General features: G+C 53.4%; 2 protein-coding genes across 4 annotated transcripts; both read right to left on the reverse strand.

Moving 5' to 3' along the window:
- Positions 1-292: 292 nt before the first annotated feature.
- On the reverse strand, positions 293-3,918 carry CD79A (CD79a molecule). Of its 2 annotated transcripts, none has more exons than XM_055553580.1 (5): positions 3,843-3,918; positions 2,301-2,461; positions 1,826-1,984; positions 868-936; positions 293-721 (listed from the first exon to the last, which is right to left on the reverse strand). In XM_055553580.1, exons 1-5 carry the CDS (start codon positions 3,916-3,918, stop codon positions 608-610), a joined length of 579 nt encoding a protein of 192 aa, XP_055409555.1. In that variant the 3' UTR covers positions 293-607. The 2 variants fall into 2 exon arrangements, with proteins under 2 accessions (XP_055409555.1, XP_055409554.1); XM_055553579.1 differs by having other exon boundaries at positions 1,826-1,944; positions 2,168-2,461.
- A 6,861-nt stretch (positions 3,919-10,779) lies between these two features.
- On the reverse strand, positions 10,780-18,500 carry RPS19 (ribosomal protein S19). Of its 2 annotated transcripts, none has more exons than XM_055552376.1 (6): positions 18,346-18,500; positions 17,800-17,870; positions 17,414-17,514; positions 12,295-12,478; positions 11,721-11,775; positions 10,780-10,845 (listed from the first exon to the last, which is right to left on the reverse strand). In XM_055552376.1, the coding sequence occupies exons 2-6, from the start codon at positions 17,868-17,870 to the stop codon at positions 10,819-10,821; spliced, it is 438 nt and encodes a 145-aa protein (XP_055408351.1). In that variant the 5' UTR covers positions 18,346-18,500; the 3' UTR covers positions 10,780-10,818. The 2 variants fall into 2 exon arrangements, with proteins under 2 accessions (XP_055408351.1, XP_055408352.1); XM_055552377.1 differs by lacking the exon at positions 18,346-18,500 and adding an exon at positions 18,158-18,291.
- Between the last annotated feature and the right edge of the window lie 3,885 nt (positions 18,501-22,385).

Consider the following 22,385-nt stretch of genomic DNA (forward strand, 5'->3'; position numbering starts at 1 on the left):
GGCAACTCAGATGCACATAAATGAATACAACTGGTTACCTGGGACCCCTCTGTGTCCCCCTCTGCTGAGGCACAGAGCCTGGGGCAGGACCCTTCCCAAGACACTTCTTGTATTTTCAAGAGATGGCCAAGACTGGCTACCTGGTCCCAGGTGTGGGGAGTGGACAGGGGCTGGGGGAGGAGGGGGCTGATGTCCTGGATTTCTCGGTTTCAGAAAAGGAAGGGAATGGTCCCCACGAGATCCATGACTCCTGTGAAGGTCTGCCGTTGGGAAGGATTTATTATCACTAAGTGGCCATGACAGAGCAGGCAGAGGGGAGGTGACACTAAGGAGGCTGCTATGTTCAGCTCCCCTAGAGGCAGTGATTAAGGGCTCATTACCCGCTGGGTGGGTGGGTGGGGGAAGCCGGGGAAAGGCACTAGGAGGAGGATCAGTTAGGGTGTGTGGAGGGGATGAGGACGAGGATGACCTAGAGGGAAGAAGAGTGGACAGTCCCAGGGGGAAGTTGAGTCAGGACACTCCCAGGAAAGATTGTGAAAAGAGAGCGGCTTCGGGGGGAAGTAGGGTGAAACATGGGTTGGGTGCATGGCGGGTCAGCCCAGAAGGGTCACGGCTTCTCCAGCTGAGCATCTCCAATGTGGAGGCTGCCCACGTCCTGGTAGGTGCCCTGGAGGCCCCGGGAGATGTCCTCATACATGGAGCAGTCATCAAGGTTCAGGCCCTGGGGAGGAAACAGGGTGGTGGGCCTCAGTGCCCCAAGGCCCGGTTCCCTGCCCCCAACCAGCCTCAAGGAGGAGCCCTAGGAGACCACCCAACCCACCTCGCAGACCTGCCCCCACTCTGCACCTGCCCCCACCTTCCACTCACCTCATAGAGATTTTCGTCTTCGTAGTCATCCTGGATATCAGCCCCGAATTTCATGTTCTGCCATCGTTTCTGTTGAGGGATGGGGAGCCTCAGTGAGTGGGGGCGGGGGGGGGGGCGCTGATAGAGATCATGTTTTCAGACCCTCCTGGAGGCCAGGAGTTAAGGAGGCCATGCCCAGAGTCACATATCCTGTAAGTGGCAGGCCACTCTGGGTCCAAGCCAGTGTCCTTTTGATTGTACCACTGCCTATTCTTCCCCACAAATAGAGCAATAATACTAAGTGGCTGTAGTTGTCTTGTGGCCTAAAGAGAATTTGTTGTTGTTTTAGTCGCTCGGTTGTGTCCGACATTTTTTGAGATCCTGTGGCCAGTAGCCTGCCAGGCTCCTCTGTCCATGGGATTCTCCAGGCAAGAATACTGGAGTGGGTTGCCGTTCCCTTCTCCAGGGGATCTTCCTGACCTAAGGATGGAACCAATGTCTCCTGCATTGCAGGTGGATTCTTTTACTGCTGAGCCACTGTGGAAGCTCTGGTATTCTTGCCTAGGAAATCCCATGGACAGAGGAGCCTGGTGGGCTACAGTCCACGGGGCGCAAAAGAACTGGACACTGCTTAGCGACTGAGCACACACGCATGCCAAAGAGACGCTGGTGGGGGTCAGACACTCCGGGATGACACCAGCTCCCATCTCCCCCAGCCTTGGCTACATCTGAAGGGTACAGCCCTCCTGGATAGAGGGGGCCAGTGAGACATCCCTGGGGCCAGAGGTGAAGACAACCCTGAGGGGAGACTGAGCAAGGACGCCCCTCTGGTCCCAGCACAGTTTCAAATGCGTTCATTCTATTAAATTTTCAGGCCCTCGGCGCCTGGGAGGTGGGTGCTGCCATTCTGCCAAGTTCTAGGCGGGAGGGACTCTTGGTCCGATAGTCCCCGCGGGGTGGGCCTGGGGGGCGGGCTCACCCGGAAGAGCAGCAGCGTTCCAGGCACCACGGCGCAGATGAGGAGGATGATGCCCTCGGCGGTGATGATGTTGTTCTTGGTGCCCTCCCCCATGTCCAGGAAGGGCCTGGGGAGCGGGTCTGTGAGGAGGGAATACGGCTCAGAGCCCCACCTTGACCCCTGGCCACGCCCCTAGGCCACGCCCCCTCCAGCGAGGCCAAGGCCGTGGAAGCCGCTCCCGCTTTGCAGGTGAGAAGACTGGCCACTGCGTGTGAGCCGGAGACCCAGGATGCCCGAGATGCAGGCGATGCAGGCACTGGCTCCAACACGCCTTCCCGGCAGATGGACGGGATGGGCACTCACCTCGCACGCGGAGGTACGTCCCGCAGGAGCGCTGAATCTTCTTGCCGTCAGTGACTTGGCACCTATACATGCCCCTGTGAGTCTTGTTCACTTGTTTGATGATCAGCTCGCCCCCGGCACCCTGGTCCCCGACATGCATCACAGGGGGCCACGAGGAGTTGCCTTGGAGGACGTGCCACCACGTAACGTTGGTGTTGCTGCCATTGTGCGTGCACTGGAGGCGCACCTCCTCCCCCACGCTCACCGTCACAGAGGGTGGGCCCCACTCCACCCACAGGGCCTGGCACCCGGGGCCTGCAGAGAGGAGGCAGTTGGGTCAGGGACAACCAATGGGGACACTGACCCAGCTAGGCCCCTGGTAGCTGCAGGACTCCTCCTGGCTGTGTGTGTATGTGTGTGTGGGGTGGGGTGTGGAGAAGTGTGAATGACACACCCAGAGTGGAGGGCGGGGGCTGGGGGGTGTACCCACTTGCCCCTCCAGAGCCACCTCCTCCCTCTTCCCCCTCCTCTGTGCTTCCACGCCCTCTGAGCTCACTGGCACTTGAATAGGCAGTTCCCTAGGACTAGCAGTGCCCCAAGCCAGGAAGCTCCTTCCAAAATCAGTTTGGGCATCACCTCCTCCTGAAGGCCCTCCTGGATTATTTTCTCACCCAGCCCCTGCCCAGCCCCACACTGGCACTTTATTTACTTTGTGTAATTATCACAGAACCCATAGAAATCAGTTCTGTCATCAACCCATTCTACCAGTGGGCCAGCTGTGACCCATGGCAGCAGGAGTCCCCTGGCCCTGGGCCTCTTCCTGCCAGTTTGTGAGCCTGCCCTGCCCTGTGACCCTGGGCTCACCCCTCATTCTCCTTAACTTGCTTGTGTCAAGCTGGGGGCCAGGGGTGAGGTCAGGGACTGGGCTGAGCTGGCTGGTTAGGGCTGGGAGGGCCTCAGCTGGGTGGAAGGAGATGGGGCGGCCCAGGCATGGGGGAAGGCCCAGTTCTGTGCCCCTCCTCCTGGGCCAGTCCGCATGGCTGGCTCTGCTTCTTTTGGAAGGAGGAGGGCAGAGGTGAGGAAGAGAGAAGGAGGAGGAAGTGGGGCAAGAGACAGCGACCGGGGGAATCACTCCAATCTCAGCTCCCAGTGGAAATTTGGGGTGACTGGCCGCCTCTCTCAACTCCTCGGTCAAACAGGGTGGTCACAGCCCTGCCAGCTGGCATTGTGTGGGAGGGCAAGGGGGAAGGTCACCTACTCCCCCAGCACTGAGAAGGGGTTCCCTAAGTAGGGGTGAGGACTAGGATTCAAGGCAGAAAAGGAGAAAGCTTTTTCTCCCCACTGAAGCTGACCGCTACCCACCACCGTCCCCTCCCTGCCCCCAGCTCTGGAGCTCAGTCAGTCAAGGGCAACCTTAGTTCCTTATTTTGATCTGGGGGGACGAGCGGGTGGGGAAGATGTCTCCTGCCCTTGCCTCCCTCCACCGGGCCAGGACTCGCCTTCAACTTCGCTGAGCCCCCTCCAGCTTCCCACTGGCCTGTTTGGGACAATCAAGCAGACAGATGCAGTTTCTTTAGGGTCTTTTCTAGCCTGCCTCCTGCCAGCTCCTCTCCCTCCCCCTCTGCCTGGGGCCTCTCTCAGCAATCTCCCAGTTCCCACTACTGACTCCCCCAGCACCTGCCTGTTAACCACGTACCCAGGCCAGCAGTGGAGATCAGGAGGAGAAAGATGGTGGCAGGCGGGCTTTGCAGGGCTTGGGGACCCTCAGGCATCTTCTCCCAGTGGGTTGGTTAGTCTGGGTTGCAGCAGTCCTGGGGTACCAGATCCCACCTCGGCTGAGCCCCAAACCCCGCCCCACTTCCTGCCAGGCCCTGCGGAGATGGGCTTCGCTGGCCCCACTGTTGGGCTCTTTGGCTGGCGGGTTAGGGGGAAGCCCCTAGTGGAGGAGGCTTCAGGCCGTGAGTGGAGAGGAACCGCTCCTTGCACCTGTGGCCACCACAACTCCCCTGAGAGGAGGCTGCTTGGGTGGGGGGAAGAGATTGGTTCAAGGCCTGGCTCGTCACTGGAAAGGAAACCCGCCCCGCCCGAGGGAGCTAGGGTTTGGGGGGCCTGCTGCACACAGGCAGTCAAGGGTGGTGGTGGTTCCAAGCTTGGTCGTTGCCTCTCATTGGCCTTGGGCAAAACTTGTCCCCTCTCCAAGCCTCTGTGTCCTCACTTCTTTGTTTTTAATACTTATTAATTTATTTGGTTGCATTGGGTCTCAGTCGCAGCATATGAGATCTTCGCTGTGTCATGCGGGATCCTTCGTTGGGGCACACAGATTCTCTAGTTGTGGCCCTGGGCTTATTGCCTTATGGTATGTGGGATCTTACTTCCCTGACCAGGGCTCAAACCCACGTCCCCTGCCTTGCAGGGTGGCTTCCCTGAGCCTCTGTGTCCTCCCTTCTTGGGGTTGGAAAAGAGAATTTAGAGGTTGTACATGCACAGCGCTGAACACAGGACCCCGGCACGTGGATAGGTGCTCAGTAAAGGTTGGTTATTATTAATGTTTATGAGGAATAAGGGCTTCCCTGGTGGCTCAGTGGTAAAGAATCCACCTGCCAAGGCAGGAGACAAGGGTTCAATCCCATGCACACATACATATAAGGAGATGCAGGAAGAATCCCTGGAGAAGGGAATGGCTACTCATTCCAGTATTCTTGCCTGGAGAATTCCATGGAGTCAGACACGACTAAGAGACTAACATACGCACATGAGGAATAAATGAGGCAGGCTCACCAACTCTGTGACTAGGTGATGGCTTTCCTTTCTGAGGTTCGGCATTTAAAAAAAAAAATATATATATATATGTATCGTTTTATTTATGTGCAGCACAGGGTCTTAATTGTGACAGGTGAACTCTAGTAAGTTGTGGCATGTGGGTTCTAGTTCCCTGATCAGGGATTGAACCCGGGTCCCTTGCATTGGGAGCATGGAGTCTTAGCCACTGGACCACCAGGGAAGTCCCTGAGGTTCAGCATTTTTAATCCAAGAGATGAGGATGAAAATATCTCCATGGTGCTGTGACTTAAGATGATATTCCTGACATCCAAGGGCCACAATGGGCTCTTTCCTGGTGTTCTTTCATTTCAGCCACAGGTCAGTTGGGTAGGCCACTTACCGCCCCCACCCCCCACCAATTTAAAGGGGGGAAACTGAGGCCATCACAGAGAGGGGCACCATCTGTCACTTGCCCAGTGTTACACTCTGGTGGCGGAGCAGGGATTCCAAGTCACTCACGTGTGCCCAGGTTCCTTTGAACATCATTTTAGGTCAAGTGGGAGGAAAATGAAGCCTGAGGGGTGGGGGAGTGGAATGATATGAATTTGTTGAGATGTTTGTGAGCTGTTAGGGGCCCATGTCACACATGTGCACACACATATAAGACACACATACATAAGGGGACACCTAGGAAGAAATTCATGGTAGGGAGATTTTTGGCAGCCAAAACTGGGAAACAGATGAGAAATTCCTTTATAGGAGAATGAACGTATACATGGAGCTATGGCAAGGAGTACGTCAAGGCTGTATATTGTCACCCTGCTTATTTAACTTCTGTGCAGAGTCCAAGCATCCCCCCAAATTAAAAAAATCCCATCATAAGAAATGATGGGCTGGATGAAGAACACGCTGGAATCAAGATTGCCAGGAGAAATATCAATAACCTCAGATATACAGATGACACCACCCTTATGGCAGAAAGTGAGGAAGAACTAAAGAGCCTCTTGATGAAAGTGAAAGAGGAGAGTGAAAAAGTTGGCTTAAAACTCAACATTCAGAAAAGTAAGATCATGACATGTGGTCCCATCACTTCATGGCAAATAGATGGGGAAACAGTGGAAACAGTGGCTGACTTTATTTTGGGGGGCTCCAAAATCACTGCAGATGGTGACTGCAGCCAGGAAATTAAAAGACGCTTACTCCTTGGAAGAAAAGTTATGACCAACCTAGACAGCATATTCAAAAGCAGAGACATTACTTTGCCAACAAAGGTGTGTCTAGTCAAGGTTGTGGTTTTTCCAGTGGTTATGTATGGATGTGAGAGTTGGACCAAAAAGAATGCTGAGGGCCGAAGAATTGACTCTTTTGAACTGTGGTGTTGGAGAAGACTCTCGAGAGTCCCTTGGACTGCAAGGAGATCCAACCAGTGCATCCTAAAGGAAATCAGTCCTGAGTGTTCATTGGAAGGATTGATGTTGAAGCTGAAACTCCAGTACTTTGGCCATCTGATGTGAAGAGCTGACTCATCTGAAAAGACCCTGATGCTGGGGAAGATTGAAGGCAGGAGGAGAAGGGGACGACAGAGGATGAGATGGTTGGATAGCATCACCAACTCAGTGGACATGAGTTTAGGTAAGCTCTGGGAGTTGGTCATGGACAGGGAGGCCTGGCGTGCTGCAGTCCATGGGGTTGCAGAGTTGGACACGACTGAGCGACTGAACTGAACTGACGGTGGTGGTGGTTTAGTCGCTAAGTCGTGTCTGACTCTTGCAACCCCATGGACTGTAGCCCATTGGGCTCCTCTGTCCGTGGGATTGTCCAGGCAAGAATGCTGGAGTGGGCTGCTGGCTGTTGTTGTTTGGTCGCTCAGTCGTACCTGACTCTTGGCGACCCCATGGACTGCAGCGTGCCAGGCTTCCCTGTCCTTCACCATCTCTTGGAGTTTGCTCAAACTCATGTCCATTGAGTCGGTGATGCCATCCAACCATCTCATCCTCTCTCATCGCTTTCCTCTCCCAGCATCAGGGTCTTTTCCAATGGGTCAGCTCTTTGCATCAGGTGGCCTAAGTATTGGTTGTCAATAAAGTAGCACACAGCAGAAGAGTCCGAGCTTCACTTGTCAACAGGGCTGCATCTCAGGACCAACAAACAAATGAGAAGAAATGGACTGTGGCAGGATCCAGCTGACTTATTTTCAAAAGGCAAAGCAACGTGTGCTGTTAGGGAAACGTGTGTGCAGGAAACGGGTGAGCCCATGCAGGGGAGTGCATGGGGGGTTCCCTCTGGGGGAAGGGTACACAGAAGGCTTTGTCTCTCTTAGTTTTAGGTCGTTTTACTTTTTAAGCTGGGTAGTGGGTTCATGGGTACACTATTATACTGTTTTGTGTATTGAAGCCTTTTGTAATTTAAAAAAAGTTCAAATGTCACCCACACAGAACGTGGGCCTCAAGAGATCACACCTCCTGGGTTTGAATCTCAGCTCCAGTCATCTGAGCCTCAGTATCTCCTCCTGTAACTTGGGCACAAGCCCTCTACCTTGTGAGGCTGTAAGAATATCACAGAGCAGGGTTCCTAGGACACACTTCCTCTTCTCTGGCCCTTGGACCCTCCCCTCTTCCCTCCAGGGACCCAGATGTTCCGTTGGGCTCCTCTCTGTATAGCGGGTTATAAGCCCCTCTGTACTAAAGTTCCTCCTTCTGACTCCCACGTAGGAAGATACCTGGGTGGTCCAGTCGCTGCAGCCCTTGGGAATTCACCTCCTTCAGCATCCCTCCTGGCTAAGCTGGTTTTCAGGAGCTTGACTGCCCCCCAGTGGCCAGAGGGGTGCAGCCGACGCATTGCAGGCCCTCTCAGGCAGGCTGGTTTGGGTACTTCCACGACCCACTTACCCAGCACCCCTGGTATCTGGCACTGGGCAAGCTAACCAGATGCTTGGCATTGCATTCCCAGGACGATTCTGGGAAATTTCATTCTCAATCGACAAAAGAGGAAACTTAGGTTCCAAACAAGGAGTGACTGGCTCAAGGCCATGCCCAGGAGTGTAACCCTTTGGGTCTCATTTTCCTCATTTCTAAGCCCTTTAGGGGCTACAGCCCAGGTAGCTGGCTGTAGCTACCAAATGCTGGCTTTGCCACCTCCTAGCTGTAGGTCATGAGGAAAATCACGCATCCTGTGACTTTTTTTTCCCATCTCCAAACGATGTTGAAGCTGAAACTCCAATACTTTGGTCACTGGATGTGAAGAGCTAACTCATTTGAAAAGACCCTGATGCTGGGAAAGATTGAGGGCAGGAGGAGAAGGGGACGACAGAGGATGAGATGGTTGGATGGCATCACCGACTCCATGGACATGGGTTTGGGTGGACTCCAGGAGTTGGGGATGGACAGGGAGGCCTGGTGTGATGCGGTTCATGGGGTCGCAGAGTCAGACACGACTGAGCGACTGAACTGAAACAGTGGGTGTGTTTGGGCACCTACTTCACTAAAGTATTAAGTGATATGGTTATACAGCACCTCTAGTACTTCAGTCTCTCAATCATGACTGACTCTGCGACCCCATGGATTATACAGTCCATGGGGTTCTCCAGGCCAGAATACTGGAGTGGGTAGCCTTTCCCTTCTCCAGGGAAATCTTCCCAACCCAGGGGTTGAACCCAGGTCTCCTGCATTGCAGGCAGATTGTTTACCAGCTGAGCCACAAAGGAAGCCCCTGAGAAATCTGTATGCCGGTCAAGAAGCAAGTTAGAACTGAACATGAAACAGACTGGTTCCAAATCGGGAGAGGAGTATGTCAAGGTTGTATATTGTCACCCTGCTTATTTAACTTATATTCGGAGTACATCATGCGAAATGCCTGGCTGGCTGAAGCACAAGCTGAAATCAAGATTGCTGGGAAAAATATCAATAACCTTAGATACACAGATGACACCACCCTTATGGCAGAAATGGAAGAAGTACTAAAGAGCCTTTTGATGAAAGAGCAGAGTGAAAGAGTTGGCTTAAAACGCAACACTCAGAAAAGTAAGATTATGGCATGTGGTCCCATCACTTCATGGCAAATAGATGGGGAATCAGTGCAAACAGTGGCAGACTTTCTTGGGCTCCAAAATCACTGTAGATGGTGACTACAGCCGGGAAATTAAAAAACGCTTGCTCCTTGGAGGAAAAGCTATGACCAACCTAGACAGCATGTTAAAAAGCAGAGACATGACTTTACCAACAAAGGTCTGTCTAGGCAAAGCTATGGTTTTTTCCAGCAGTCATGTATGAATTTGCGAGTTGGACCAAAAAGATGCTGAGTGCCAAAAAATTGACACCTTTGAACTGTGGTGTTGGAGGAGTCTCTTCCGAGTCCCTTGGACTGCAAGGAGATCCAGCGCATCCTAAAGTAAATCAGTCCTGAATATTCATTGGAAGGACTGATGCTGAAGCTAAAACTCCAATTACTTTGGCCACCTGATGCGAAGAACCGACTCATTGGAAAAGACAGATGCTGGGAAAGATTGAAGGCAGAAGGGGAAGACAGAGAATGAGATGGCTGAATGGCATCACCTACATGATGGGCAAGAGTTTGAGTCAACTCCAGGAGTTGATGGACAGGGAAGCCTGGAGTGCTGCGGTCCATGGGGTCACAAGGTTTGGGACACTACTGAGTGACTGAACTGGAGTACTTGGGTAGAAACACACTGGTAGGCTCTAGTCTAGTGTTCACATCAGTAACTTCCAGCCCTGACAACTTTGAGCTGGGGGGCAGCAGTGCCAAAGGTCTATGACTCTGTGGTCTGATCTTTTTAACATCTTTGTACACCAGGTATGCTGCTTTGAGCCGACAGGGAGTCTCCCAGAATCCCTCAGGCAGGAGTAAGTAGCTTTACAAACAAGAGCAGGCTGAGGGTAAGCTGCTCAGGGTCGTAGCAATTATGGGCAGTAGTGGAACTCAAACCCATGTCACTCAAGAGTCCAGAAGTCAGGCATGGCACTGGGTCTGATCTCAGTGGTAACTTGGGGTGGAGGAACCTCAAGGGTTGTGACCTAGCCAGGTTAGCCTCAGCATTTTGGCTTTCCCCAGCTGGGAGGTGGGCCTGGTCCTTAGGGTGGTAAGGCGTCTCCCTCTAAGATTCAAAGCTGCTCAGTGTCTGACTCTGTGACCCCATGGACTGGAGCCTACCAGGTTCCTCTGTCCATGGAATTCTCCAGGCAGTAATACTGGAGTGGGCAGCCATTCCCTTCTGCAAGGGAAACATTCTTTACTGTCTGAGCTACCAGGGAAGGCCCCATCAGTGCCAAGAGCCAATCACCATGGAGACCCAGAGGGCGCAGGGCAGGGAGCAGGTCTGGGAGCAGGCCCCAGACCGCAGCCTCTGAGCAGGTGTCACATCCCTCCCCTGGGGAAGGAAGTTAGCACCCTGGTCCCAGCTGGGTCCACGCTGCAGCTTCCCCTGGTTGAAGGGGGTAGCAGGGCCCAGGATAGGGATCCCAAGTGAAGGATCCCATGTAGATCAGGGAAAGGAAGTGCACAGAGGCAGAGGTCAAAACCTTGGGCGGAAGGCACACAAGGCTGCCCCTGCCCACTTCCTTCCAGGGAAGCAGCACTTGAGCCCCAGGGCCCCTCCTGCTTTGCTCCAGCAGGGCCACTGCTTGAACTTTCAGTTTCTTTTTTTGGAGACTTGCTCTGCGGACAAAAGGCCCTGGGTCGCGCACCAGCACCTTGCCCACTTGGGGTAGAACCCGTTTGAATCTGGAAGCCAGGTCTCAGGCTTCTGGGGCTGCTGAGTACTACAGCGATCCAGGAAGCCCCTGGCGCCTCTTTCACAAGGGAAGGGAAGCGCTCCATCCTCCTGCCCCACCCCCCAAAACAGGAGACCCAGACCGGGGTTACGAACGAGGCAATTTATTAACCCAGCATCATTTGTTCTAATGCTTCTTGTTGGCAGCTGCCACCTGTGGGAAAGATAGACAAATAGTTACGATCAGCTGTGGCCCCGTGTTGGGGCACTTCACCGAAGCTCCCCACTAGTACCAGGGGGCACCAGGCCTCCTGATTTGTGGTTTCCTATGTATTCATCTCACCAGAGGCTCACAGCCTCGGGCACTTCCCCCTTTTACAGAAGCAGAAACCGGGACTCACGAGAGCACTGTAGTATGATTCTGACCTCTGCCCATTAACCCAATCCACACTGCTGCTGGTGCCAGGCCCTGCACTGCCCCTACCGCCTGCCAGGCCACCTCCTGCTCCCCGAGGGCTGAATATGCCACTCTTGTCTGCCACTGAGAAACTAAGGGACTCCGCAGTCCAAGGCTCCCAGGGGGCCTAAGTCAACGACACACAAAGAAGAAAACCAACAACAGCTTCATGCCAGGCCCCGGGGCTCCTGCTGCCGTAGTAGCTCAGGAATCCTCGCCACCACCTTGGGAGGTGGCTGAGAGCACTACCCCAGACAGGCAGACTGGCCCAGGGTGCCTAGTCAATCGGCCTCCACACAGAGGCCGGGTTCTGGGCACCCTGCCTGATGCCCCTTATCAGGAGTTAAGGAAGAAACCCTGCAGTCAGAATTAGAAGGCTGACCTGGGGAGACAGACTGGCCTGCGAGGGAGCATGCCCTGCAGAAGAGGCCCAGCTGACTGCACCCAGGCCCGGGGCTCCCTTCACCCAGGGCCCTGCATTCCAACCTGTCTCCCAGCCCCCAGGAAGGGAAGTCTGTTAGAAATGTTCTTTCTCCTGCACCCCTGCTTCCATGGCTGTACCCTCCAGAGGAGGAAACTGTCAAAATCCAGGCTCCAGAGGCTCCCGGGGGGTGACTGAAGTCCCCACTCACCTGTCCAGCGATTCTGTCCAGATCTCTCTGTCCCTGAGGCGTCAGTTTGCGGCCCCTGTGGGAGAGAAGGGTCACGCAGGCCCAGGTGAGCGCAGACTCTCACCAGCATCCCTGGTCCCGGCCAGGCCTCTCTTGGACACGAGCCTGGCTTCCCAAGGAGGCATCTGGCTGCAGGACCTCATGACGCCAGCCAAGTCCCACTCAGGTCCCCAGTCAGCTGCATTCTAACAAGCTGGAGGCTGCAGTGGGAACCCCCCTCATCCTGAGCTGATGGGGTGTCGTTTCTGCAAGCAACAGATCAAAAGCCCCGAAAAATCAATTGGGAAAAGTTAACGAGCAGGCTAATGAAAGCAGACAGTCGCTAAATTACCTTCCTGGAGCCTGGAGTAGTCAGCCAGAGAGGTCGGGGCAAGGCCCCTCAGCTGCTCGCTCTTCTGAACCCCCTGCCTGCCCGAGGGCCAGGACACACCTGGCACCTCACTGATGGGCAGAGGAGGGTGGTCCTCCATTAAGGCACCACTGGGGATCTGGCCCCAAGCACCCTCACGCGCCCAGCTTCCCCTCGCTGGCTTACCCATCTTGGTCCTTTTCCACCATTTTCAGCCCCTCCAGGGCTTGGAGGACCCGCCGGGCCACGCTCTTGGAGCCTCTGCTGAAGTGGCTGGGCATGACGCCATTCCTCTGGCGCCCCCCATAGATCTTGGTCATGGAGCCAACCCCAGCGCCACCCCGGAGGTACAGGTGTCGTGCCGTGGAAGCTGGGTGGGAGGGAAGGGAGGCTTGAGAACCCTTCTCAGGCACAGAAGCCCACAGGCAAGGGCCCTGCTCAGGGTCACACATTGAATTCCACAGGGAGCCGAGTCTCACCATCTTACAGTCGGGGAAACGGAGAACAGGAGAACGCACACGAGGCTCCACTGCCCCTAGTTCAGGAGCCTGGGGCGGACCGGCAGTGGAGGGACTGTCGCAGCCACGTGACCAGGCATTTCCTGCTGCCCTCAGGACTTTCTTAGCCGTGACTGCCCCGGCCAAGTGGTGAGGCGGACCTGAGGTTTCACGGACAGAGCCCAGCAAACGTCTGAGCCATGGCCATCCACAACCAGCTGTCTGGGAACTCTGCAGGGCTGGAGAGTTGTAGAAAGGACCTACTGATTGCCCCTCTACTGTCCCAGGCCTGCCCTGAAGAGCTCGGGCTCACCATGGCAGCGGTGCTGACATCCTAACGCCGTGGACAATCCCAACCTGGAAGGTACGTCAACCTGCTCTGTGGACTGGGGTTTCTGGTCCCTAGACTGGCTTGGGCAAGTCCCCTGGCCAGTCTCCTTGGAAATCTCTCCTGTTCAACTGGAACACTGGCCTGCCAGGCCCTGTGCCACCTGCTTTTACGCTCTCTCCTGTGAGTACCAAGATGGCCTCTGGAGCCAGCCTGATAGTGTGGCTGCTCTGGAGGGACAGACAGCCCTGCAGATGGTTCTGGTTTTCTACCTCAGGGAGCCACTGAGGTTTGAAAGAGCTGGGGCCCAGATGCTGGCCACCACATGGCCCCACCTGGCTGAAAGCTCAAGGGTAGGGACTCCAGGTCCCCGCACGTTAAGATTCTCCCGGGTCCTGAAGATGAGTCAGAAGTTATTCTCTCAATAATGACTTGCTGCCAAGAGTCACAGGGCACTGGGCCATGTCCACGACCCACCTGTGTCAAGAGCCGGGGTGGGGGGTGGGCTCCTCCTCCCCTCCAGCTGCCCCTCCCAGGGCAGTTCCTGCACACAGCCCATTGCGGCCCGCCTCCAGATGCGGACACAGGCTACACGGGCCTATCAAGGAGCACTAACTCCCGCCACTTCACCAGGACCACTGAGCAGCCTCTCCCTGGTGTCACTGCCTCTGGCCCTGCTCCCTTTACATCACTCTCCTTGGTTCTCTCTGTCCCCATGATTTGCACTGTGACCACCTGCCTACAGATGCCAGCGAAGTCGTTCAGTTGTGTCTGACTCTTTGCGATCCCATGGACTGTAGCCTACCAGGCTCCTCCATCCATGGAATTTTCCAGCTAAGAGTACTGGAGTGGGTTGCCATTTCCTTCTCCAGGGGATCTTCCCAACCCAGGGATTGAACCTAGGTCTCCCGCATTGTGGGCAGATGCTTTACTGTCTGAGCTACCAGGAAAGTCATGCCATCCTCTATACCAGGGTTCTGACCCTCTTCCAGGCATCAAGCAGCCTACCCACTGCCAGGATCAAAAGACTCACCTCTTATAAGACGCCCCCTTCCCTCAACAACCTTTCTGCCAGGGGAGTAACCTCATGGAAAAATGGGCTTCAAGACCAGTGCAGATGCCTAGTGGCCACCTCCCCCGCAATCGACACTTGTCTGGCCATGCCCTGGTTCCATGTGGAGACCCGCTCTCCACTTGGGCTATGGAAGGCATGAGAGCCCCACAGAAGGGTTAAGACGAACACCCCTGATTTCACCAACACCCGGAAGAGGCTGCACACTAGATGTGAATTTTGCCGAAGCAGGACAGCACTCAGCCCAATCTCACCATGGAAAGGGGTCAGCGCCTGGTAGCTGGGGTTTGAATCCCAACATGGCTCCACGTCAGCTGTGACACAGCCCAGCCATGTCTAGTGGTCAGTGGCACGGTACTCATGGGGACAACGTACTCCAGTCCCAGCAGCGAAAGGCAGAGAACAAACTCCAACAAAGCCCAACTTAACACCACTACAACTAGCAGGTGCGGGGGACATCCCTGGTGGTCCAGCGGTTAGGATCCTGCTTTCTCACTGCCAAGGGCCTGGGTTCAACCCCTGGTCGAGGAACTAAGTCCCATAAGCCAAGTGGCATGGCAATGGCCCCCTGCCCGACCACCAGGTCCCCCCCCCGCCCCCACCACAGCAGTTTGTGCAGGTTATTTTTCTGACCCGTTACAAGGGAGAGCAGGAGTATTAACTTCACAAATTGGAATTAACAGTCAAAATATTGAGTTCTACAGAAACACTGACCCCTTTTACCTCCTCTCCTCAGCCCTTCAGACCTAGGCCGAGGCCCCAGCCCCTCCTCCTGAAGGAGAGCTGTAAGGGCACAAATCCAGGCCACCCCAATGGTGTTTATGATGGTCTCAATGAACGAGGTGCTGCCACAAATGGCTTTTCCTTCAGCCCCTCCAAAGGCATCTTTCTGCTCCCTCTAGGAGACCCAGATGAGGAGTCACTCCTGCCTCAAACTGTAGGAGGGACCACGCAGCACCCCCAAACCCCAGCTAGGTGTCTTGTTGGGCCCCAAAGTGCATGAGGGGGCAGGTCATACTCCACTTGGCAAATGGCAGACCAAACAAGTCTTCACAGCCTAGCAAACCAACAGCCTGTGTTAATTTCACATTCATGGCTCCATCCTGACCCACTGAATCCTAAGGCGGGAAAAGGAAACCGCTCAGACTGGGACTGGCCTCCACCTTACAATTCAGTGGGAATTCTCTGGCAGTCCAGGGGTTAGGACTGTGTGCTCACTGCCCAGAGCCTGGGTTCAATCCACAGTCAGGGAACGAAGATTTTGCAAGCTGTATGGCATTGGGCGGGGGGGGGGGGGGGGGGGGGGGGGGGGCGGAGAGGGGGGCGGCGGAGAGATGGGGCGGCGGGGAGAAGGGATTCAGGTGCCCCATCCAGCAGCTGCTCACTAACTGCCAGACACACACCGTATCCTCACCTCCCTCTCAAGCGGGCCCATCTGAGCACTCATGTCTACCCAGGCCATGATGTAGCGCCCCATTCAAAGCCCTTAATGTCTCCCCTGACCCCGCTCCTCCCCTCAGAGGTCCCTGCTCTCCTGAAACGGTTCATCTCCATACCTCATCCCTCACACACTGGCCCCAACACCACTGCCTGGAAGCGATTCATCCCTACAGATAACCGCACCTCTTCCAGACCACCCTTTACGAAGGCCCTCCCTGTCACCTACCTTGCCCCTGTAATCTACACCTGAGATCAGCCTGCCACACCCTCCCAAGGTCTTCATCTGTCAGTACCTCAGTCTCCTCCTGGGCAAACAAGTTATCTTGTGTGACTCTCCTTGTCCAGAGTATGAACTGAACAAACTCAGTGGAAGCACTCCAGATTTCAATAGAGGTTGGCAAACTTTTCCTATTAAGGCCCAGACAGTAGTCTGTCATAGCTCCAACCCTGGCCTCTGCTGTGACTGTAAACGAGTAACCATGTCTGCGCCCCGACAAACCTTGGTCTAGAACTGCTATCTGTGCCACTAGGCCAGCTGGGAAAGTCCAGTCAAAAGGGGGCTCTGGAAATCCAGAGGGAGACCAGCAGGGCAGGCAGAGGACACACACCCAGTGTGAGATGTTAGGGAAGGTACACAATGGACAGAAAGGGCCACAGCAACTGCGGAGATGACCAGCAGGCTCAACGAGGTGCGTATTACCCACGGCCTTTCCCCACCCCTCAACCTCCTGCTACCTAGAAACTCAAAGTACAGAATGTTGCCAAGGGAAGAGAGCTGCCCACCACCAACTCCAAGTGATGACAAGGCTGAGTGGGTTGTGGTCTCAGGAGCAGGCACACCTCATGTCTTAACCACTCTGACATCAACAGCAAATCAGCTACCACCAATCCCTATACGGGAGGTTTCTGTTAGGTACAGATTACGTAACACCTGCATATTCACCCGTGAAATGAGAAAAACTAGTCTCTCTCCAAATTTTGGGCATCACAAAAAAGCACACACAAACCTTGCTTGCCAAGACGGGTGGATGCGGTGGCAGTGGCAGTCTTGTCCACCCTGTCCCACTCCCCATCTTTCTTTCTAAAAACACTGAAGTGAGTAGGTGGATAAGCTACCCACCCCACTCACCTCACAGTCATCAGGGCTCAGACTACAAAGCACTTCATGTTCTGAGGTACTGGGCAACTTGACCAAGGCCAGCTCTTCTCAAAGTCATGCTGGAGTTTTGTCAACTTCTAAACTCTGCTTCCCACATGGAGACAAGCTGTGGTCAGGACAGAACCCACTTCACAGAGGAGGAAGGCTTGAGAGTGGAGAGGCTGGGAGGCCATAGTGAAGGCCTGTGCAGAGGCTGCTGCCTTGGAACAATCCAGGGCTGAATCCCATCCCCCACTCCCAAGATAAGCTTCATGGGGGTGATCGGAGAAAGTTCAATCATTAAAAAGACAGACAAGACAGTACTAACACTGTGCAGTCAGGGGCTATACTTAAGTCAGTCCTCACTGAAGGATTAATAAAAAGGTAAGAGAAGGAGGTGGTACAGGGTGACCATAACGTTTTCTGAGCACTTGAGACTTGTCAAGATTTAGAATAACTGGGTCATATTTCCAACCCCTTTGTTATGAACATCTTGTTAAAGAGGAGATAGGCTAGTGTGATGACCTGAATGAAAACAGGAAACAAACATTGAAAGCACAACGACTCTCTAGAAAACGAACTACCTATAGGCAAAAGATGAACACTTTACTCATTGTCCCTGGGATCCCCTTGAGGCTCCGAACAAAGCAAGGGTCCTCATGTAAAACTGCTTACAAATGAACAAATATCACAACACAAAATTACCCTACGTCACACAAAGCACGCAATGACAGTCAAATATTTCTCTCGGAATTTCTGGGGGAAAAGTAAGACCTCACAAAGGGGACACCCAGCCCTCCACTCCCCATCCAAAGGCCCCAGTTCCTCACCAGCTCGTGTGTAGAACCAGTTCTCATCATAGGGAGCAAGTTCTTTATGCTTGGCCAGCTTGACGGTGTCCACCCATTCAGGGACTTTCAGCTTCCCGGACCTGAGACCAGAACAGCCAGAAAGGCACAATTCAGGAGCCTCCACAAACTCCATCCCAATTCCCTTCCGTCAGCACAACTGTACATCACTAGGAGCCCAATGTGCCCCACAACAGGAAAAATACTGAAACTCAAACACAACCCAGGCCTCATGTAGAAAGAGTGGACTCCACACTAACCTCCAACAAGCTCCCCCAGCCAGCAATAGAAAGCCCGCGCGGGCCCGGAGGCGTCCGGCAAGACCAGAGCCCACACCTACTCGACCCCCACCCAGTCCCCACACTCACTTTTTGAGGAAGGCTGCCAGAGCTCTGACGAACTCCTGCTGGTTCACGTCTTTTACAGTAACTCCAGGCATCTGCGGGCAAGGTCGAGCATGAGAACACAGGATGGATGGAGAAGACTGCCAACTGTCGGGGCCCAGCCCCACGGCGACGGAACCGCCGCACTCCCCTTACTTTCCGAAGGCCCTACTTGCAATTCCCCGCTTTAGAGGCCCCGGCGCTTGCGGGTCTTACAGAGCTTACCGACGACCACGGTCTCTTTGGAGCGCATAACACTGCCTGACCCCGTTTGTGAAGACGCTATATGTAGCAAACCCCTGATTCTGCCCTCTACGCCACCCCCGCTTTCCCGGGTGTCCACCTGGCCCAGCCGCGGTTTCCGGACCGCGCGGGTCAGACATGTCCGGACCTGCCGCTCGCACGTGGCCGCGGCTCTAGGGGGCGGGGCGGCCCCACGCGGGTGCCCCGGAGCCCCCAGGTACGTGCCTCGGGCTCGGAAACCGAGCCCCGACTCCCCGCGCCCGGGTCGTCCCGGAGCACTCTTCTTACCGTGCGGCCTCCGCGCTGCCAGCCAGGGGAAAGGGAGCAACGGGGTTTCCCGGGCGCACAAGTCGGGCGTCAGTTATCGCGAGAGTTCTGAGAGCTCGCGAGAACGGGTTTACAAAAAAAGCTGGCTCCACCTCTCTCAGGGCAAAGGCGGCTTCACCTCCGCGGACGTGGGCGGGTTTGGTGGGAGGGTGGAAGCTTTTTTCCTCCTCGCTCTTCTTTCTCCTGCAGCGAGATAGAGTGAGGAGCTCTAATCTCGAGCAGGAGGGAATCTAGTTTCGTTTGCATCAATCGTGGAATGGAACGAATAGCGGCGGAGGCTGTATCTCCTGGCGGAAGTTACGGGGAAACTGGCTGGGCAGGAAATAGACCGGCGCCTCCAGCGGGACGACCCCTTTTTCCGAGTGGAAGTGGCTTCTCTGGCCGAAGGTGGGGCTAGTAAGGGCGGAACTGTGACCAGGAGCCCAGAGGAAGAACACGGAAGAAAGGCGGCCAGCCTGCCCTTTCTCGACCAGCAGTACTCGCGAAAGCAGGAGACGGAAGCCCCACCCTTCTTAGGGCGGAAATTGCTTCACCGTGGCCCTGGAGAGCGGAGTGTGAATGAGGCCCTGGAGGCGGGGAGCAGAAAAGGGCAGGAACAGAGAAGCAGAGGCGGGACCTTCGAAGTTCAGCTCTGCTTCCTAAAGCCCGAGTCTCTTCGGACATGTGTGTGTGTGCTTAGTCACTCAGTCCTGTCAGACTCTTTGTGACCCCATGCGCTGTATCCCACCAGGCTCTTCTGCCCATGGGGATTCTTCAGCCAGGAATAGGGGAGTAGGTTGCCATGCCCTTCTCCAGGGGATCTTCCCAACCCAGGGATCAAACCCAGGCCTCCCGCAGTGCAGGCAGATTCTTTACCTGGGAAGCCCCTCTTCGGACAAAGTGCACACAATACTAATTCTATCGGCAAATGTTTTTTGTGTGCCTACTCTGTGCAAGAAACAGTTAAACATGTACAGTGTTACATGCATTATCTAGGTTAATCCGACTGAAGTCCAAGAACACAGAGGACACACCTGCGGTTTGATGAAGTTGCTAACTTGCTGCGAGGAGAAAATATTGAAATATGTAAACTACAATGTGTCAGCGTAGACAGCAATTTTAACAAACGTACTACTCTGATGTGTGATGCTGATAGGAGGGGAGGCTTTGGGGAGCGAGGGGAATATGGGAGCTCTTACTTTCTGCTCAATTTTGCTATGAACCTCAAAACTGCTTGAAAGAAAAAAACTTTTAAAAAATGGTTTAAAAAAAAAAAAACAATAGTTTGAGAGTGGGAAGTTGTTCATGTTGTGATGAAGCCATGTTACAGTACATGAACTTTTTAGGGAAAAAAAAAATTCCTAAGGTATCAAGACAGCATGTTTAGTCATTTATGCTGAGTGGCCAGAGAGGAGTTGCATGCAGGCTCTGTTAGAGGGGAGAACGTGGCTGGACAGGCCCAGGTGATTAGGCTTGTAAACTACCCAAGGGCCCGTGAGGAATGTAAGGAAGTCTATCTAAGGGGCTTATTAGAGATATTAAGTCAGATGAAAAGGATGAGGGTCTATGTAGGGCATAGGTTATAGAATTGTCTATGTGAATATACGTTGGCGGCTGCAGAGCCAGCTACACAATGTGACAGGGATGCAGGATGAGGTCTCGTGGATCAGGCAGTGAGGGTTTGAGTAGAGAACTGGATGGGGGTGGGTGGTATGATGGTGCTACATTGGTCAAGGAGCATAGTCTGGAGTGGACCAGGTTCACACAGGGCTGAGTGAAAGAGAGTGTGGATTCCCAAAGGGCAGAATGTAAAAGGAGCTCCTGAAGTGAAACATGGGTGTCTGTTTGGAGAGGAGCAGGATGATGCTTCAAATCTGGAAACTCATTGATTTCTGCAGAACACGAATGAGGATGGTACATGAAGGAAGCTTAGAAGAGGGATGATTTACTCAGTACCCTGTTGGACCTGGGCAACACCTTTCCTCATCTGGTAATGGGTGCTGGGAATGGGAGTGACATACGAGACAGTGCTTACAGTCTATTAGCTTTAATCTCCAAAGGCTTGTCAGAGGCCAAGAGCCCATTGGCTCCCCACAACTGCAGGTGAAGGATGCTTCAGCCATGTAGGAGCATGAACAATCTGTAAACTGGCCTTTTTCCCCACACCTGAGCTCTGCAGAGCCTCCACCTCTCTCCCTGGGGAAGTGGTTGGGGAAGCAATGGGGGCACGCTGACAGTTTGACAGACAAACTAGATCTAGCCAGGAGTGTAAAAGGTCCTGCTAAGTCTGACAAGAAGGGGAGATGGGCTGCAGAGAAATGGGTCCATGAGGAGTGGCCTGCCCCCAGCTCCTTTCTCCAGTCTTCATCACTTTCTTTTTCCCCCTCCCTTTTCTCATGTCATCCTTTAACCTCAAATTATACTTTCTCTTTTACTGTTCCCAGCTGTGTGAGCTTGGTGTACTAGGGACCTTTGGTCAGCCCTGAATAGCAGGGTCGTAGCATGTTGCAATGCTTCCCTCCCCCTTGATTATAGAGCTTGGCTCTCTGTCACTGAGAGAGCATGGCACAAGGCTTAGGCAGGTCTGTTAAGGGGCAATCATACATCTAAGTTAAAACAAGGTCAGGGAAGGAAGGTGTGAACCGACTTAGGTTATCCTTTGGTTATCCTGCACTGAGTCCTAGTCCTGAGAAGTGTTAGAGATTTGTTGCTGTGTAATCTGTTAGAATTAGAAGCAACTCATCTTCTCAAGACCCCAAACTGGAAAATAGCAAGTTGTAATTGGATGCCATCACCATCAATTATCTTGAATAAAAAGAGGTGTGTAGGTAACATTAGGAAACAGAATCAGTGCCCAGGCAGAATCATCCTCCCAGGCATGAACTTTCTGTTTGGCCCTTCTAAGAGTGGGAATGGGGATGGGGGTCTCCAAATCTTTGTATCTTTGGAATAGCTCAACAGGTCTCCACATACTTGGAACAGTTCAGGAAGAAAAACTTGACAGCAGAGGACTAAGAAACAAATGTGAGTAAGATATTACTACTCACTGCTATCTTGAATGCAAAAGCAAAGACTTTTTGAAAAAACCCTTGGGATGTCTGTCTGTCTCCTGAATTTTTCACTCTCTGTATTATAAAAATTATCTATTAATTGATTTATCCACCTGCAATGCAGGAGACCCAGGTTTGATTCCTGGGTTGGGAAGTTCCCATGGAGGAGGGCATGGCAACCCACTCTAGTATTCCTGCCTGGAGAATCCCCATGGACAGAGGAGCCTAGCGGCTTACATGGGGGTCACAAAGAGTTGGACATGACTGAGCAACTAAGCACAATTGATTTGGGCCTGGCAAGGAAAAGGAACCTTTCTTCAGTATTTGCCTACAAATTTTTCCTAAAATACTTGGACAAGTCATTTTATCTCTTTAAGCTTGTTCCTTTATTTGTAAAATCAGAGTAATCATGCATAGCTTACAGAGTTGCTGTGAGGATATGTGGGAATTGCATACAGTGAGTACTCAATAAATGATAATTGTCACCATGCTTTTATAGGTCCTTCAAATCTTAGATACAAGAACCTCCCAAGTTTAGGAAAAACCTTTTATAAAGACTAACTTGATTATTCCTGTTCTGATTGGTCTCAGTCTCCCCATTATAAAAATATTATGTTAGATCAGCACTGGGGCTTCCCTGGTGGCTCAGCAGTAAAGAATCCGCCTGCAATGCAGGAGACGTGGGTTTGATCCCGTGGTTGGGAAGATCCCCTGGAGAAAGAAATGGCAACCCACTCCAGTATTCTTGTCGGGGAAAATCCCATGGACAGAGGAGCCTGGCAAGCTAGAGTCCAAGGGGTCACAAAGGGTCAGACACAACATAGCAGCTAAACAACAGATGAGCATAAATTGGCATTCCATTGACCAAAGCTGGCCTGAAGGTATGCTTTGTTTGACCAACATAGGATTTAAGCACAGCACAGGATTTAAAGAAAAACTGAGCCAGCATTTGAAAATTAAGAAATGTAAAAC

Source organism: Bubalus kerabau, chromosome 17 (assembly GCF_029407905.1).
Source record: "Bubalus kerabau isolate K-KA32 ecotype Philippines breed swamp buffalo chromosome 17, PCC_UOA_SB_1v2, whole genome shotgun sequence".
Taxonomy (NCBI): domain Eukaryota; kingdom Metazoa; phylum Chordata; class Mammalia; order Artiodactyla; family Bovidae; genus Bubalus; species Bubalus kerabau.

Bases quoted from the DNA above. Each gene is read 5' to 3' on its own strand.
- CD79A (XM_055553579.1), bottom strand. From the start codon at position 3,918: ATGCCTGAGGGTCCCCAAGCCCTGCAAAGCCCGCCTGCCACCATCTTT. The intron at 1,945-2,167 runs GTGAGTGCCCAT...CCCTCCTCACAG, and splicing joins GACGTACCTCCGCGTGCGAG to ACCCGCTCCCCAGGCCCTTC. The intron at 722-867 runs GTGAGTGGAAGG...TTTCCTCCCCAG, and splicing joins AAGACGAAAATCTCTATGAG to GGCCTGAACCTTGATGACTG.
- RPS19 (XM_055552376.1), bottom strand. From the start codon at position 17,870: ATGCCTGGAGTTACTGTAAAAGACGTGAACCAGCAGGAGTTCGTCAGA. The intron at 17,515-17,799 runs GTGAGTGTGGGG...TTCTGGTCTCAG, and splicing joins CTGGCAGCCTTCCTCAAAAA to GTCCGGGAAGCTGAAAGTCC. The intron at 12,479-17,413 runs GTGAGGAACTGG...CCTCCCACCCAG, and splicing joins CTGGTTCTACACACGAGCTG to CTTCCACGGCACGACACCTG.